Below are 17,861 nucleotides of genomic sequence, written 5' to 3'. Positions count from 1 at the left end.
TTAAAAAAATTCAGTATTTGAAGGTGGATGCTTTGCTTAATGCTGAAAATCAATTTATAGGATGAAAAAAAATAAAGATGCACTTTGTCTTTCATAATAGTCAGACGGTGTTTTCGTTATTGTCTTGCATGATGTTAACATGAGGAAACCATCGATCACATCACAAACCTAATTGTTATTATCAGTGTCCCTTAGTTGTACTGCTTGTAAAATATGTTTGTGATTGCGTTTTTATTACGCTCACTCAGCAGTCAATACCCACTTATATCAATGAGAACAGACTTCCGTAAAATTTTAAATAGAGTAATTTATTATGCATTGTCCTTCAAAGCAAGAGCCAATGAGTAGTCAATAAAAAAATTAAAAATGGACGTCCTCGATGGTCAGATCATGTTGCTTTAAGGACTATCCTGTAGGTGGCGACATGAAGCTATAATGTTTGTTTACGGTCTGGCTCAATACTATAGAAGAAGCGCACACACCATGTTACATTTGCTCAGTAACGTTATTTACTTGTTTATTTAAATACCAACTATTTAAGTGAGCGCTGCAAATTACAGGCAATGGCCACCTTAGTTCTTGATAACGGAGCTTATTCGGCAAAAATTGGATACAGCCACGAGAAAGTCAGGTAATCTTATATAGCCTAACGTTATGCTATTATGATGCTAACAGACATTGTATTCGGTTAAGAACTAACATTAATACATTACAAGATAACGTAAAGTTGGTCTGTGTTGGATGTTTTCAGAAAAGCATGCAACTTTTGTTGTCATAAATGTTCGTATATGTTTTACCTTAGATGATTATATACACAATCTTACCGCAAACAAAAGCATTGTTTTGGTATTCAGGTAGGACTGTTAAATGTTAAGTAGGGAAAGTGAGCTGAGCATCTCAACTTATTCACAGATATCTATCTCAGAATAGCTGAGATTCTCAGGAATCTTCGAGTCCAGTGGCAACCAACACTAATTCACGAGGACCCCCAGCCAGGCACACCTGATTCAAGTTGTCAGCTTATTATAAGGTCTTCTTTGACTCGATATATGCTGTTAGGTAATGCTCTAGTGACTAGTCTGTATGACATTTCATGAAATGTACAATTATGTTGATTTTATCTGGCTTGATTTCTTTGCATAGCGTTATTCCAAATTGTCAGTTTCGTTCCAAGACGTCAAGGTTGAAGACATTTACAGCCAATCAACTGGATGAAATCAAGGATCCCTCCGGACTTTTCTACATTCTCCCATTCCAAAAGGTGCGTATATGATCTGGCTGTGTCACAAGTAACCCTGGGGCTTTTTTACTCTTTGATTCCTTGGCTTGGTGGACTGAGGGGCACCATTGGACATGCCCCTAAAAGTGATGGTCATTTGCAAGCCATCAATCAAATGTGTTTTATTAAGGCCCTTTGTACATCAGCAGTTGTCACAAAGTGTTTTTATAGAACAAAGTGCACACATTGGCTAAAAAACAATGTGTTATTGACCAGAGGCGTGTAGATGGATAAAGAGAGAGAACGTTTTTCAGATGTTTAAATCTGAAGCTTGATGTTGTCCGCAGCTGTACCTTATCATTGATTATTTTATTAATCAATTATTCCATACATAACATGCTCCATTGTTGAAATAATCAAATAGAAAAACATGGCTGACACTGTTTGGTGTGTCACCAAAATATACAAACAACACAAAGTCTAGGTATTATTTTTCCTATGCTGAAACAAAAGATTCCTTCTCATTTGCATATGTGCATATCTGTATTATTAGTCATGTGAAATCCAGAGATAAGTGTGTAAGTGAATTTGTCAATTGACTTATTACCTTTCATGAAATGTTGTCTATATTTTTTAGATTGTCATAAGCGCTTGCTGTGATGTCCTAATGGTACAGTACAGACAGTTCTTTGGAACAATTGAAATGTAAATGTTTCTTCTTGAGTATGAGAAGACAAAACAATGCATATGCTTCTTTCTAGAAAAATTACCATTTTACATTTTTCTTAGTAATGATTTAGTCATCCATGTAACTACAGTAATTTATTCTATTGTAATCTATTTTCTGTTATTGAGAATAACTTAATAGATAACAAACTTAACAAATGAGGGAACTACACATCCCTTTTGGCTCAAGCAAAAGCTAATTTAGTTATAGCAGCTAATTATCCTAATCTAGTTTCAAGTTATTTGAACAGACCCAATCCAAACACATCCATCAATGAAAGCGATGTTATACATTGAGGGTATTGAGATTCGTTTTTTTCATTGGTAAGAATGAAAGATGCATTACAAGTCATAGTTTAGCCGCTGTATACAAATTATATACTTTAAACTAGTAAGTCATGTCCAATAATATTGTTTGAAATGTTTTTTTTTTTTTGGTCACATAGAAATCCTACTGACACTCGATATTGGGATGCTTTTGTTCCAAGTAGGCTACTTAAGCATTGTGGCTGAGACCATGGTGAAAGCCAATTCAGACTTAAATAGCACACATTGAACCATATGTTTATCACAATTTTTCTTTTTGAATTTCTCCAGCACTGGATTTTTGCCGGACCGCTTAAGCGGAGCCGGCCAAGAAGAGCGAATGTCTCTTACTGAGTGACTGAGTGAGTTACTACCCCTTGTTAAATAGCGAAGTGGTTAGAGAAGCAGACTTTTGAACTATAGGTCCCGAGTTCATATCTCCTCGCAGGCGAAGCTAAGTACGGCTTATGAATTATTCCGTATAGACGAAAACTTTGCTGGCTTAAACCATTTGTTTCTAAATTATGTTAAGCCTGAAATTAAACAGTTTATGGTTATATTGCGACTGTTTCTGGCATGGAAACGACATTTATTAATTATTTCTGGTAGATCCCGCGATTCTCTCGTCTTTTCACTTGATGAAAAGGTTAGTTATCGCCTCTTTCTTTTTTAATATGTTCTTATGCCATGAAATGAAATAGCTTTTGCAGACTCGCTAGCAATTGCAAAATTCTTAGGACTATTCCAGTAAGTTAGTAGATACCGGTAAAGCTTATTTCTGGCTAATGCGCTGTTAAAACGGCCAGTGGCAAACACCATACATAGACGCTATTTTTGGTGGAGGTAAACTTGGTAAGAAACGTTGCCCACCTCCATTCCTTGGTTCTGCCCACTCTGTGTTACTAGGCTCCTGGAAACGACAGCTTGTGGGGAACATTAGTTTATTTATACTTGCAAATTCAACAGGCTATACTGTGAAGTAGGCTATTAGTGCCATCTTATATTACTACTACTCATTAATCCTGTGTTTGGGCTTTGATGTGCTTATCAATTAAGTCCCCCCATTTCATCACTGTTGTGTTCCAAAAGGCAGAAATGTTTTTTGTTGTCTGTGCTGTTGCAGGGTTACCTTGTTAACTGGGATGTCCAAAGAAAAGTGTGGGATCACCTCTTTGGAAAGGAAATGTTTAAGGTGCTTTAAATATTTTGTACATTTCCACACTTAGCTGAATTTTACTAGTTAGTGGAATTAACTTAGTACAGTTACTAGATTGATAAATGCAGGAAATAAGTTGCAATGTTTATGTTATGATTGCAGGTGGACTTTGCCGACACCAGTGTAGTGATCACAGAGCCTTACTTCAACTTCACCTCCATTCAGGAGTCAATGAATGAGATCCTGTTTGAGGAATACCAATTCCAAGCAGCTCTTAGAATCAATGGTGAGTTCCATGTGATCTGTGTATGAACTCCTCAGTTGCTTTTTCTTGAAGAGATTCAACTGTGATGGAATGACATGGTAGATAGGAAGGAGTTGGACACTCTGTTACTGATTTCTACACAGGGTCAACAGTGCCCACTGGTTGGTGCCCCTTAGGCCAGTTAGAAATCTAGTTAGCATTTGTTGACCTTGCACTTGACTACAAACTACATGGATGTAATTTACTGTATTATTTCAGATTGCATTGTAATGAGGGAGCAGACACGCTGAATGGCCCATACCTTGTGTTTCCTGTTCATTTGTCAAATACAGCTTTAAACTTGATGCAACACTCGGCATGTTCTACAGTGCTGATGATACAGAAGCAGGTAAGTGATGAAAAGCATCCTGGCTGGATGTTTAATGATGTCCTCTCTGCTTCAGCGGGATCCCTGAGTGCCCACCGCTACTTCCATGAGAACAGTCAGGAGCTGTGCTGCATCGTGGTGGACAGCGGCTTCTCCTTCACCCACATAGTCCCCTACTGCAGAGGAAAGAAAATGAAGGATGGCATATGCAGGTTTGCATTATTGGTTTTAAACCTTTTAACAGTGCAGGAATAACTACTTTCAGACCACGCAGTAGCATTTGATTCAAATTCTGTAGATAACAATTGCATTATATACATTGTTTGCTCCTCTAGCTTCCATATGCATGTTATAAAAATAAAGATGCATTTGGCTCAATTTTGAGTTACCATCTGGTTTACCTTTGTAGGATCAACGTAGGAGGCAAGCTGCTGACCAATCATTTGAAGGAGATTATTTCATATAGGTGAGGTCATAATGTAATATCACATTGACATTTGTCATTGTTCATGATGTGCTACAATCTCTCCTGTGTCATTACAGGTGCTGGTCATATAATTAGAATATCATCAAAATGTTGATTTATTTCAGTAATTCCATTCAAAAAGTGAAACTTATATAATGTAGACATTCATTCCACACAGACTGATATATTTCAAGTGTTTATTTCTTTTAATTTTGATGATTAGAACTGACAACTAATGAAAACACCCAAATTCAGTATCTCTGAAAATTTGAATATTGTGAAAAGGTTCAATATTGAAGACACCTGGTGCCACACTAATCAGCTAATTAACTCAAAACACCTGCAAAGGCCTTTAAATGGTCTCTCAGTCGAGTTCTGTAGGCAACACAATCATGGGGAAGACTGCTGACTTGACAGCTGTCCAAAAGACGACCATTGATACCTTGCGCAAGGAGGGCAAGACACAAAAGGTCATAGCTAAAGAGGCTGGCTGTTCACAGAGCTGTGTCCAAGCACATTAATAGAGAGGCGAAGGGAAGGAAAAGATGTGGTAGAAAAAAGTGTACAAGCAATAGGGATAACCACACCCTGGAGAGGATTGTGAAACAAAACCGCACAGGCGTATGCAAGACATGGGTTTCAGCTGTCGCATACCTTGTGTCAAGCCACTCTTGAACAAGACACAGCGTCAGAAGCGTCTCGTCTGGGCTAAAGACAAAAAGGACGGGACTGCTGCTGAGTTATGTTCTCTGATGAAAGTAAATTTTGCATTTCCTTTGGAAATCAAGGTCCCAGAGTCTGGAGGAAGAGAGGAGAGGCACAGAATCCACGTTGCTTGAAGTCCAGTGTAAAGTTTCTACAGTCAGTGATGGTTTGGGGTGCCATGTCATCTGCTGGTATTGGTCCACTGTGTTTTCTGAGGTCCAAGGTCAACGCAGCCGTCTACCAGGAAGTTTTAGAGCACTTCATGCTTCCTGCTGACCAACTTTATGGAGATGCAGATTTCATTTTCCAACAGGACTTGGCACGTGCACACAGTGCCAAAGCTACCAGTACCTGGTTTAAGGACCATGGTATCCCTGTTCTTAATTGGCCAGCAAACTCGCCTGACCTTTACCCTATAGAAAATCTATGGGGTATTGTGAAGAGGAAGATGCGATACGCCAGACCCAACAATGCAGAAGAGCTGAAGGCCACTATCAGAGCAACCTGGGCTTTCATAACACCTGAGCAGTGCCACAGACTGATCGACTCTGTGCCACAGACTGATCGACTCCATGCCACACCGCATTGCTGCAGTAATTCAGGCAAAAGGAGCACCAACTAAGTATTCAGTGCTGTACATGCTCATACTTTTCATGGTCATTGTTGGCCAACAGTCTTCAGTTGGCCAACATTTCTAAAAATATTTTTTTTGTATTGGTCTTAAGTAATATTAAAATTTTCAGAGATACTGAATTTGGGATTTTCATTAGTTTTCAGTTATAATCATCACAATTAAAAGAAATAAACATTTGAAATATATCAGTGTGTGTGTAATGAATGAATATAATATACAAGTTTCAGTGGAATTAGTGGAATTACTGAAATAAATCAACTTTTTTATGATATTCTAATTATATGACCAGCACCTGTATAACAGATTCTATACAAAAACTATTTTATTTGTATGGGTGGGCCCTAGCATGAATCGTTCCCACAATCCTGTTTTTGAGAGCATCATGCTCAACTAACTATTACATTTGTGCAGGTTTGTAAGTGATACAACTGTGTTGAGTTTAATGTCCTTCTTCAACAGGCAGTTGCATGTCATGGATGAGACCCATGTGATCAATCAGGTGAAAGAGGATGTGTGCTATGTATCCCAGGATTTCTACAATGACATGCATACAGCACAGTAAGAACACTTTCACTGTCTGTATGATAATAGCTGAACACTTGTGTAGGCTAGCATTTAATTGAAGTTATTATTTATGTCTCACTGGACAGTATATCAACCAATCAGCTGAGTGCCAGTTTTATGCATAAATTATTTGAACCATACCAATGTCTTTAAAAATTTGACACCATTTCCCTTTCTCCATAACTGTCACCCTGCTTCATCGCAGAAACTGTCACAACGATACAGCTAACTGGGAGGAAGTGACTGTATGGGGTCCCAAACGACACAATTTCAATCAGTTCATCATTGAAGTTAGTTTATTTATAGGGGCATGTCTGTCAGCAAAATAATAATTTGACAGATAGTTCTAGTGCTGCCTTTGGATTCTCCACCTCATACACATCAGATATGTTTTAAATCTTTGACGTAAGAGTCAGGTCCTGCCTTTGGTACTTTCCTTGTTATGAGTTTTCTTCATTATTAGATCCTTTATATGAAATATGTTGGTATAGTTTACTGTTCAATGCCATTTCTATTCATTGTTTGCCCACCACTGAATTAGTCAATTAATTGTTTGACGGTATCAAACATTTCTGTTCAAGTGACCAAACAACGTCAATGGACGATGTAGATTAAATAAATGTTTCCAAAATCTTTCCATGGTTTCTAATGCAATAATGTTGTTTTGGTTGTATAATTTCTTGTTGTGTTTAGTCACAAAATGCCACAAACGTTTTATTATTGACACAGAACCTCTCTTTTGTCTTTCTAACACTTATATAAAATATATTTAATAAAAACAAGAAATTACTAAATAAATATTATAAAAATAATAAATATTATAAAAATAATAAATATTATAAAAATAATAAATATTATAAAAATTTAAAATATTCAGAAATGACAATTGAGTGTGAGTTTATTGAAAGGTGGTGATGTTTTTAGGTTAAAAGGAGAGGACAACACAGTGATGAGAGATTATGTACTGCCAGATTTCAGCTCCATCAAAAAGGGATTTTGCAAGGTATGACATTTCTACAAATGTATATGAATCTATTTTACATTTTCTACATTCTTCCAAATAACTCCACGTGTCAGTTTAAGCTGTGGATGGAGTAGTCCCCTGTTCTCTGACAATCCTGTGTCTCCACCAGCCAAGAGAGGAGATGAACTTCACAGGGAAGTACAAGTCTGGGGAGCAGATCTTGCGCCTTGCTAACGAGAGGTTTGCGGTCCCAGAGATGCTCTTTCACCCTTCAGACATTGGCATCCAGGAGATGGGCATTCCTGAAGCCCTGGTCAACTCCATCAACAACATGCCAGAGGGTAGGAGAAAGAACAGTCGCCACTCTATCAGTCAAAACATGCTACACTGAGAGTTTGAACCGTTGATGTGTTCATGATATCAACTGTCATTTTCTTTGAATAGAGATGCAGCCTCACTTCTACAAGAACATCGTCCTCACTGGGGGTAACACGTTGTTCCCAGGGTTCAGAGATCGGGTGTACAAAGAGGTCCGCTCACTCGCCCCGACAGATTTCCAGGTGTCTGTGGTGCAGCCACCTAAGTGAGTGCTCAGACAGTGACTTATACTGCCACAGGAATTTGCTTAGTTATTTTGTAAGGAATAAATATATATATATATATATATTTTATTTTTTTTGCTACCTTTTATAGCTTTTTATTTTACACAAATGTTTTCACTTAAAATAAATTATCACATTGTTCATTTCTCTTTCCGTAGTCCAATATCCTACCCATGGGAAGGAGGCAAGCTCCTAGCTGAAAATCCAGATTTTGATGAGATGGTGGTTACTCGTGAGGACTATGAGGAGAATGGACATTTCATTTGTGAAGAAAAGTTTGATATCTAAAGTACTAAAAAAATCTTTGTCTAAATAAGAGGATTGGTTAGAGGATGATTGAAGCAAAAACTCCACTTTTTCCCCCCTGAACATGTAATTGGAATTCAAATGTCTCGTACTTTACTTGGGATGCAGTATTTTACATTCATATCTATCTTTATTATGAAGCTGTAAACATTGATTCATAGAAAGCATCCCTCAAAGGAATCTATTAAAGATTTCAAATTCAGTAAACTTGCAAAAGATCGGATAGAATGGTTGTTATTTTTTTTTATTGGAGATTTTAAAATAAATATTTTTTATATTTTACAAATTTTGATGTGAGCAATTTTTTTGGTCAGAAAATGTCAATTTTAATAATTGGTTAACTCACAGACAATCAGTGTATACTCAATGGCCAGTTTATTAGGTACAGTTATTTAGTAACAGGTCAAATCGTCTACAGTTCTTGTTTGTTTCGGGGCATGGTTGATTTCAGCAAGTGAAACGCAGGCTCAATTGGATTCAGGTCGGGGTGATTGACCTTCCGTTTTGGCACTGAAAACTCCTTGGATGCAATACGTTTGGGGCCTTTGTATCCTGCTGTATTGTTTTTATATTAACATGCTGTAGTCTGTGTCTTTCTTTTGTAGTCGTTTCTCTGCCTGCTTTTAATGTATTTGCTAGTTTTGTGTTGTTGCCATATATCTTTCTGTTTTATCCCTCTCTAATCCCAATACAATCCCCTACAAGAGGGCTTTCTTTTCCTCCCATTTTGGTGTTGTAAATAAGAATTGGTATGTAGTTGACTTAAAGTAAAGTGTGAGATTATGAACAAGAAAAGTAAGCAAATTAAGCTTGGCACTACACATGAGAATACTAACTGAACAGAAGAAAATGGTAAGACTGATGGACCCAATACTGATGGGCCCTGCCCATTCTGGCCATATATCCTTGTCCATACCTTCTGCCAGAAACTCCAAGACATGTTGTGTGTGCGTGGGTGTGTGCGTGTGCGTGTGTGTGTGCGCGTGCGCGTGTGTGTGCGCGTGCATGCATGTGTGCGACTGTCCTAACACATAAACACTATACATGAACACTAAACAAGATCATAGGGAGGCTGAAGCATACAATGCATGTACACTCACCTAAAGGATTATTAGGAACACCTGTTCAATTTCTCATTAATGCAATTATCTAATCAACCAATCACATGGCAGTTGCTTCAATGCATTTAGGGGTGTGGTCCTGGTCAAGACAATCTCCTGAACTCCAAACTGAACGTCAAAATGGGAAAGAAAGGTGATTTAAGCAATTTTGAGCGTGGCATGGTTGTTGGTGCCAGACGGGCCGGTCTGAGTATTTCACAGTCTGCTCAGTTACTGGGATTTTCACACACAAGCATTTCTAGGGTTTACAAAGAATGGTGTGAAAAGGGAAAAACATCCAGTATGCGGCAGTCCTGTGGGAGAAAATGCCTTGTTGATGCTAGAGGTCAGAGGAGAATGGGCCAACTCATTCAAGCTGATAGAAGAGCAACTTTGACTGAAATAACCACTCGTTACAACCGAGGTATGCAGCAAAGCATTTGTGAAGCCACAACACACACAACCTTGAGGCGGATGGGCTACAACAGCAGAAGACCCCACCGGGTACCACTCATCTCCACTACAAATAGGGAAAAGAGGCTACAATTTGCACAAGCTCACCAAAATTGGACAGTTAAAGACTGGAAGAATGTTGCCTGGTCTGATGAGTCTCGATTTCTGTTGAGACATTCAGATGGTAGAGTCAGAATTTGGCTTAAACAGAATGAGAACATGGATGCATCATGCCTTGTTACCACTGTGCAGGCTGGTGGTGGTGGTGTAATGGTGTGGGGGATGTTTTCTTGGCACACTTTAGGCCCCTTAGTGCCAATTGGGCATCGTTTAAATGCCACGGCCTATCTGAGCATTGTTTCTGACCATGTCCATCCCTTTATGACCACCATGTACCCATCCTCTGATGGCTACTTCCAGCAGGATAATGCACCATGTCACAAAGCTCGAATCATTTGTACTGAAATGGCCCCCATAGTCACCAGATCTCAACCCAATAGAGCATCTTTGGGATGTGGTGGAACGGGAGCTTCGTGCCCTGGATGTGCATCCCACAAATCTCCATCAACTGCAAGATGCTATCCTATCAATATGGGCCAACATTTCTAAAGAATGCTTTCAGCACCTTGTTGAATCAATGCCACGTAGAAATAAGGCAGTTCTGAAGGTGAAAGGGGGTCAAACACAGTATTAGTATGGTGTTCCTAACAATCCTTTAGGTGAGTGTATATGATTGGATAATGTATAGACTGTGTAGGGGTTGGTTATGTGATCATTTATCACAAATGAATTTATCACAAATATTCACGTGTCCAACTTTTCAGGGTTTGTCCTATATATGCATATAGTATACAAAACGGTGCAAAAGTCTTAGTCAATTAAAAATGATACTTAACAAATTCTGATTAAAGCAAATTAGTTAAGCAGAGGAGTGTATTTTCTTTGGGAAAAAACACTATAATATATTGAAAGCCTAATATCTATAGCCTAATATGCGAGAATCAGTCAGGGGTCTGAATACTTTTGCAAGGCATGGTACATTTAAAAAGATCCATGATTTTCAACTCAAAATACGTATTTTACCAAAAAGTTTCCTCATTCTATTTACTTGCTGCAGTTTTAGATTGTTTATTTTGGGAGGCAGTGGCAGTTTTGCATTTCTCGTGAGATTCTCGTGCTAACACCCTGCCGCGAAACCTCACTGGGCGGGAACAAACGCACATTTTCTTGGCGGGTACAAAAACCAGCTGGTACAAGACCATAAAGGCACACATCAAACACAACTGAACTTCTAATGATAGAGCTCCTAACATTGCTATCCACAACGAAGTGTTTAGCTGGGCTACCTGCTAAACACTTTATTCGTCTATTCTAATTGAACATAAAGGTTTTGGTCATAGCAACAGAGACATTATCGGAGGGGTGCTAAACTAAGCGTAGTCAGGTTGGCAAGCGACGCTAGATACATTTTTGTTTCGTTTTTGACAAGAATAACTCTGCAGACATGTCCTCAACTGGGAGAAAACAGTCAAAGAAAAACAAAAATGTCGAAGACTCATCTGACATTATAAAATCGTTTGATTTCACGTTTGAGGAAGGAAAGAAAGGACTGAGTTGTTCAGAGGATGACACGCGAGAAGGTTGCTGTCCTGTGCTATCACTATAATTTAAATCTTGATCCCTAGTGTTGGGCAAGTTATGTTAGCTAGCTACCGAGCTAGTATGGTTAGTTTTAAGTGTACTGATAACTTCTCTCTTTTCACTGTGGCATCACCGTCTCTGATGCTGGAATAGAGGAACCTCCTGTGGTTGACAGGTTGACCAAGAAACGGATATTTGAGGAGGATGACCTTCACGTCGGAGTGGGGTAATGATGTCCTAAACTTGTTAATCTTAGGATTAGGCCATTATTAGGGGAAGTCATTTAATTGTGACTTTTTTGGATTTCAATTCTCATTCATTTAATTTCTCTAGGAACGAGGTACAAAGTATGTTGGAGAGATTTGGAGGCAAGTTCCTCTTAATTGTATTTAGCTATCTCGCTTGTCTTCTATCTTCTCTTGAATTCAATTTTTTTTTATATTGAGTTGTTGTCTTTTTAAAGCTGATATAAGCAAAGCCATGCAGGCCAAGAGGAAACGTTTGGAGACCTTCACCAAGACCTCACTAAAGGGCAGCAATCAGAAACTGGAGCAGCTGTGGAACTCCCAGTTTACACAGAGGTAACACATTTTGCCGTTTCAGAATCCAAACCAATTAGAGTGTAAGACTTAGTGTCATCTCTTGTAACCTACTGACACTAATGAAAAGGCCCATCACAGGTCAGAGTCGTAATTTAAACATACTTTACCCTTGAGTTGTCCTTGAGATTAACACTCCCTGGTGGATATTTTGTCTTTATGAAGGACAAAACATCCACAGGGGAGTGTTAATCTTGTGTGCCAATCTCCACATACTTGTATCCGTTTTGCACAAGTTGGACTCAGATATACTCCTTATTGAAAATGTTTTATAATAATAATCAGATATACTTGTGATTAAAATTTGTTTCGTGCTTATCAGTGTGATTCTATGCGACTTCATTAACGATCCTGATAGGTCAAACGGCCAATGCGCAGAATCATCCAATTGAGTGTATCTGGCAAATCTGTAATGATACTCATTTTGTCCGAGTACTCAGCTCACCAACTTTCAAATATGCTGGTCTGTATATGGGCAGACAACAGGTAGAGTACATTTAAATGTAATTGGATTCAACATTGTGGCTTGTAGATACCATGATACCAGTGTGATGTTTAGGCAAGCACAGTTTTTTTCAGTGGTACTTTTATCCAGAGTGACCCTTACAACTTGGGAGTGAAGATGTTGTGTGTTTTGGCAGGCAGAAGCTGACCCATGAGTATTCACAGCAGATGTCCTCTGTGCTGCAACAGTGGGAGATCGATGCTCAGAAATCAGAGGATCAAGAGGAAAAGTTGAATGTCAGTGCTACTCTGTATGATGGTAAACTGCTGTGGGAGTCACATGTGGTATGGAGCTGAAATACAACGTTGTATTTTTTTTTTCAGAACCTGTTTCGCCAGCAACAAAAGCTTTTTCAGCAGGCTAGAGTCGTGCAAAGTCAGAAACTAAAAACCATCAAAGAGCTATACGAGCAGTTCATTAAGGTGAGTCCCCCAATGACTGTATCTCCTCACAATTTTTAGGCAAGTGTAAATGCCCCCAGCCATAAATAAATTGTTTTTATTTTCCTTTATTTACCACCCTGTTTCCAAAAAAGTTGGGACACTATGTAAAATGTAAATAAAAACAGAATTCAAAGTTCAGCAAATCATTTAAACCCTATATTCAACAGAAAATAGTACAAAGACAACATAGCAAATGTTGAAACTGAGATTTTATTGTTTTGGGAAAAATACATGCCCACTATGAATTTGATGCCAGTAACATGTTTCAAAAAAGTTGGGACAGAGGCATGTTTACCACTGAGCTGCCTCACCTCTTAACAACACTGTAAGCATTTGGGAACTAAGGAGACCAATTGCTCTAGTTTTGAAAGTGAAATGTTTTCAGATTTCCGCTTCATATAGGATTTCAGCTGCTTAACTGTTCGGGCTCTCCATTGTCATATCTTTCATTTCATAATGTGCCAAATGTTTTCAATGGGACAGGTTTATTACCTGGACTCTTTTACTACAGAGCCATGCTGTTGTAATACATACAGAATGTGGTTTGGCATTGTCTTGCTGAAATAAGCAAGGCCTTCCCTGGAAATTGTGTCATCTGTATGGCAGCATATGTTGCTCCAAAACCTGTATATATTGTTCAGCATTTATGGTGCCAATATTTGATGTGTTGTCTTTGTACTATTGTCTATTCAATATAGAGATTAAATTATTTACACATTGCATTCTGTTTTTATTTATATTTTACGCAATCTTATGTAATTGTATTACAGCAATAAAAAATGTGAACTTACAAATATAAAATAAACTAAAATATGACATTTAAAATATACAAAAAAAATGAGTCAGAGTGAACAATGAAAAGGTAATTTATCAAACATTTAAATTTCCTTATGGGCACCAGAATAAAGGGATAGTTTGACTATATTCAATTATATTTCAGAGACATTTCTCTTACCCTGAGTTGTTCTTGAAGCCCCACAGAGTCAATGTTTACAATCAGCCATTATTCATCTTTGTACCAGCCTGGAATTAGCATTATTAGCATGGTCCAAATGTTTTAATTGAGACTGCGTCCCCAACTACAAAAGCTGCATTGCACCCAATTGTCAGGTATGCAGCTGTAAATTTATCAATAGCTGGATCCCATCATTACACAAAATAAACTTTTTACGAGTGTTTAATTTTACCATCAGTATGTTTCAGTTAGTAGTTACCCCAGATCTTTGTTGATAAGTCTCTTGGGTTTTGTAATGTTGTCTTTTTAAGAACATGGAAGAGATGGAGAAGAGCCATGAAACATTCCTGAAGGGGGCACAGGTGGAGCTGAAGAAGGAGATGGCCATGTTGCAAAAAAAGATCATGATGGACACAGTGAGTTATGCCATTTCAATCACATTCAAACATTTTGACAATCTACTGTACACTGTTACGACAAAAATATGTTCAGATCAGCTAATTAGCTTGTCTTAAAGCTAGCAAGTGGCCTAAGATAATTAATGGTAGTCATGGAGGTATAAAGTCAGTTGCCATAAAGTGTTAAGACATTGTATTCCATTATTTTTCTATTTTATGTATCCTTTGAGGGTCCTGCTAAGATGAAGCTGCATGACTGATGGTTTCATCCAACTTCCACTAATTTCTGATAATTATAGATATTTCACTGTTTGTCTATAGACTAACAGATTCTGTCAAACACTGACTTATTCACATTTGTTTTCAAGTATTATAAAGAATGCATAAAAGCCTAATCATTAGTTTTATCTTGATCTTAGGTTGAGGCAAAATGTTTATCCCAAGGATTATCCAACTTTATATTTAATTCTAAATTTGTGTTAGTTTGTTTGGCATGTTTCCTTGCCTCAGTCCACTGCATGATGTGCCCAGCTTGACTCCGATGACAGGGGTCATGTTGGCTCTGCCCACCTCCTTCCTAGGTTCTGCCCTCTGCTTCACTAGCCTTCCATTGGAAAACAACATATTGTAGTTTACCATGGGTTAGTTATACAAATATTTGCTTGTGCATTAAATCTAGAAACATTAATGCTGTACCAATAGGAGCAACTTTGACAGTTCCCTATTAAATTACTCTATGTAAAAAAAGCAAAACAGACAGTACAATTTTTGTTTTTTCTTGATTAGCATTTGGGAAAATCTGTATCTAATTCCATACTTTGTTGCTGTGTCAACAAATTGCATACAGTGGGGCAAAAAAGTATTTAGTCAGCCACCAATTGTGCAAGTTCTCCAAAAGATGAGAAAGGCCTGTAATTTTCATCATAGGTACACTTCAACTATGAGAGACAAAATGAGGAAGACAAATCCAGGATATCACATTGTAGGATTTTTTATGAATTTATTGGTAAATTCCTCAGTAAAATAAGTATTTGGTCACCTACAAACAAGCAAGATTTCTGGCTCTCACAGAACTGTAACAACTTCTTTAAGAGGCCCCTCTGTCCTCCACTCGTTACCTGTATTAATGGCACCTGTTTGAACTTGTTATCAGTATAAAAGACACCTGTCCACAACCTCAAACAGTAACACTCTAAACTCCACTATGGCCAAGACCAAAGAGCTGTCAAAGGACACCAGAAACCAAATTGTAGACCTGCACCAGGCTGGGAAGACTGAATCTGCAATAGGTAAGCAGCTTGGTGTGAAGAAATCAACTGTGGGAGCAATTATAAGAAAATGGAAGACATACAAGACTACTGATAATCTCCCTCGATCCAGGGCTCCATGCAAGATCTCTCCCCGTGGGGTCAAAATGATCACAAGAACGGTGAGCAAAAATCCCAGAACCACACAGGGGGACCTAGTGAATGACCTGCAGAGAGCTGGGACCAAAGTAACAAAGGCTACCATCAGTAACACTCTACGCCTGCAGTGCCAGACGTGACCCCCTGCTTAAGCCAGTTCATGTCCAGGCCCGTCTGAGGTTTGCTAGAGAGCATTTGGATGATCCAGAAGAGGATTGGGAGAATGTCATATGGTCAGATGAAACCAAAATAGAACTTTTTGGTAAAAACTCAACTCGTTGTGTTTGGAGGAGAAAGAATGCTGAGTTGCATCCAAAGAACACCATACCTACTGTGAATCATGGGGGTGGAAACATCATGCTTTGGGGCTGTTTTTCTGCAAAGGGACCGGGACGATTGATCCGTGTAAAGGAAAGAATGAATGGGGCCATGTATCGTGGGATTTTGAGTGAAAACCTCCTTCCATCAGCAAGGGCATTGAAGATGAAACGTGGCTGGGTCTTTCAGCATGACAATGATCCCAAACACACCGCCCGGGCAACGAAGGAGTGGCTTCATAAGAAGCATTTCAAGGTCCTGGAGTGGCCTAGCCAGTCACCAGATCTCAACCCCATAGAAAATCTTTGGAGGGAGTTGAATGTCCGTGTTGCCCAGCGACAGCCCCAAAACGTCACTGCTCTAGAGGAGATCTGCATGGAGGAATGGGCCAAAATACCAGCAACAGTGTGTGAAAACCTTGTGAAGACTTACAGAAAACGTTTGACCTCTGTCATTGCCAACAAAGGGTATATAACAAAGTATTGAGATTAACTTTTGTTATTGACCAAATACTTATTTTCCACCATAATTTACCAATAAATTCATTAAAAATCCTACAATGTGTTTTTCTGGATTTTTTCCCCCCTCATTTTGTCTCTCATAGTTGAAGTTTACCTATGATGAAAATTACAGGCCTCTCTCATCTTTTTAAGTTGGAGAACTTGCACAATTGGTGGCTGACTAAATACTTTTTTGCCCCACTGTATCTGCTTTCTCTGGTTTTGAAACCTATCAGAAATAAAACAGCACAAGCCAGAAGCATGAATTATCACTGAACAACTTCTGTGGAGGACAAACTGGCACTCACAACGCTCTGCCACATTTGCCAAACATAATGATCATGGCTGTTACATATCTCTCCTGTCTCCACAGCAACAGCAAGAGATGGCTACTGTCCGCAAGTCTCTCCGGTCAATGTTGTTCTGAGGAAGTGTAATCTGTTTTTCTGTCAGCAAGATTGTTTTTCATTCTAAATTTCACAATCATTTGAAACGGGAAAGGAAAGACATGAAATGTTGTCAAACCTTGTTTCTTTGTATGTTCCTATGCTGAATTAATTCAGTAACGTATTGCTTATAAGGATATTTATTTGCCTACAAGTTCTCTGCCAATTGTATTCTTACCTGTAATCTGTTGTTTGAAGTGACATTTTACTGTGTTCAAGTTTACAGCTATTTGCACTTTTTAAATAAATTATTTGTATTAATGGCTTTATGATTTGCAGTTCTTTAAAATATGGACTGAAGTATGTTCTGAATGCTCCATGCAGCACACATTACCAAAGTGTCAATCCAGTGTACCTTTCTGTTTTTTACTGCAGTAACTTTTTTTTTTTTTCAAACATTAATGTAGCATTTATTTTCTTAATTTACACTGATGAGACTGTACTATTTGATGTTTGAGTTCTGCTAGGCTTACACGTGAGTGAGTGCACCTCTTAAAACCGGGGCTTTAATGAGTAGGCCATGATATCCGGGAAATTACGATAGGTGGTGGCGTTTGACAACCTACCTGAATCTGATGCACAGTAATGCATTTAATTGTACTGAAATCCTGCATTTTATGCATTCTTTCAAACAAAATGAAGAAATGGCCCTCTATATCAAACTGATTTTCTTTTAGATAAAGTGTATTCATTTCACCAAACGACGTTTTATTTTATGAAACGTTTCGTCGTTAGAAATAAAACCAGACGTTAAACAGGCCAAATGCAGTGAAGTCCATCACGTTTCCTAATTGTTTGCTTCTAAACAGGAGGCAGT

General features: G+C 38.4%; 2 protein-coding genes across 2 annotated transcripts; both read left to right on the top strand.

Annotated features, from left to right (window-relative positions):
* The first annotated feature begins 452 nt into the window (after positions 1 to 452).
* actr6 (actin related protein 6) lies at positions 453 to 8,560 on the top strand. Its single transcript, NM_001303736.1, is given in 11 exon segments — positions 453 to 631; positions 1,144 to 1,261; positions 3,375 to 3,443; positions 3,570 to 3,693; positions 4,116 to 4,251; positions 4,449 to 4,505; positions 6,304 to 6,402; positions 7,333 to 7,411; positions 7,542 to 7,713; positions 7,817 to 7,955; positions 8,133 to 8,560. Coding segments are annotated over 11 exon segments (1,191 nt in total). The 5' UTR covers positions 453 to 563; the 3' UTR covers positions 8,263 to 8,560.
* Positions 8,561 to 11,079: 2,519 nt separating this feature from the next.
* sycp3 (synaptonemal complex protein 3) lies at positions 11,080 to 17,305 on the top strand. The gene is made up of 8 exons (XM_010883797.5): positions 11,080 to 11,473; positions 11,628 to 11,700; positions 11,808 to 11,842; positions 11,938 to 12,055; positions 12,715 to 12,814; positions 12,902 to 13,000; positions 14,288 to 14,392; positions 16,972 to 17,305. Exons 1-8 carry the CDS (start codon positions 11,338 to 11,340, stop codon positions 17,023 to 17,025), a joined length of 720 nt encoding a protein of 239 aa, XP_010882099.2. The 5' UTR covers positions 11,080 to 11,337; the 3' UTR covers positions 17,026 to 17,305.
* Positions 17,306 to 17,861: the final 556 nt, after the last annotated feature.

The sequence above is a fragment of the Esox lucius genome, chromosome 19 (genome assembly GCF_011004845.1).
Source record: "Esox lucius isolate fEsoLuc1 chromosome 19, fEsoLuc1.pri, whole genome shotgun sequence".
Classification (NCBI taxonomy): Eukaryota; Metazoa; Chordata; class Actinopteri; order Esociformes; family Esocidae; genus Esox; species Esox lucius.
This window is presented reverse-complemented; position numbering and strand designations above follow the sequence as displayed.

What these genes read in the sequence shown, in the direction of transcription:
- sycp3 (XM_010883797.5), top strand. Translation starts at nt 11,338, where the DNA reads ATGTCCTCAACTGGGAGAAAACAGTCAAAGAAAAACAAAAATGTCGAA. An exon ending in AGAGGATGACACGCGAGAAG is followed by an intron (nt 11,474 to 11,627) that starts GTTGCTGTCCTG and finishes ATGCTGGAATAG; the next exon opens with AGGAACCTCCTGTGGTTGAC. An exon ending in ATCAAGAGGAAAAGTTGAAT is followed by an intron (nt 12,815 to 12,901) that starts GTCAGTGCTACT and finishes TTTTTTTTTCAG; the next exon opens with AACCTGTTTCGCCAGCAACA.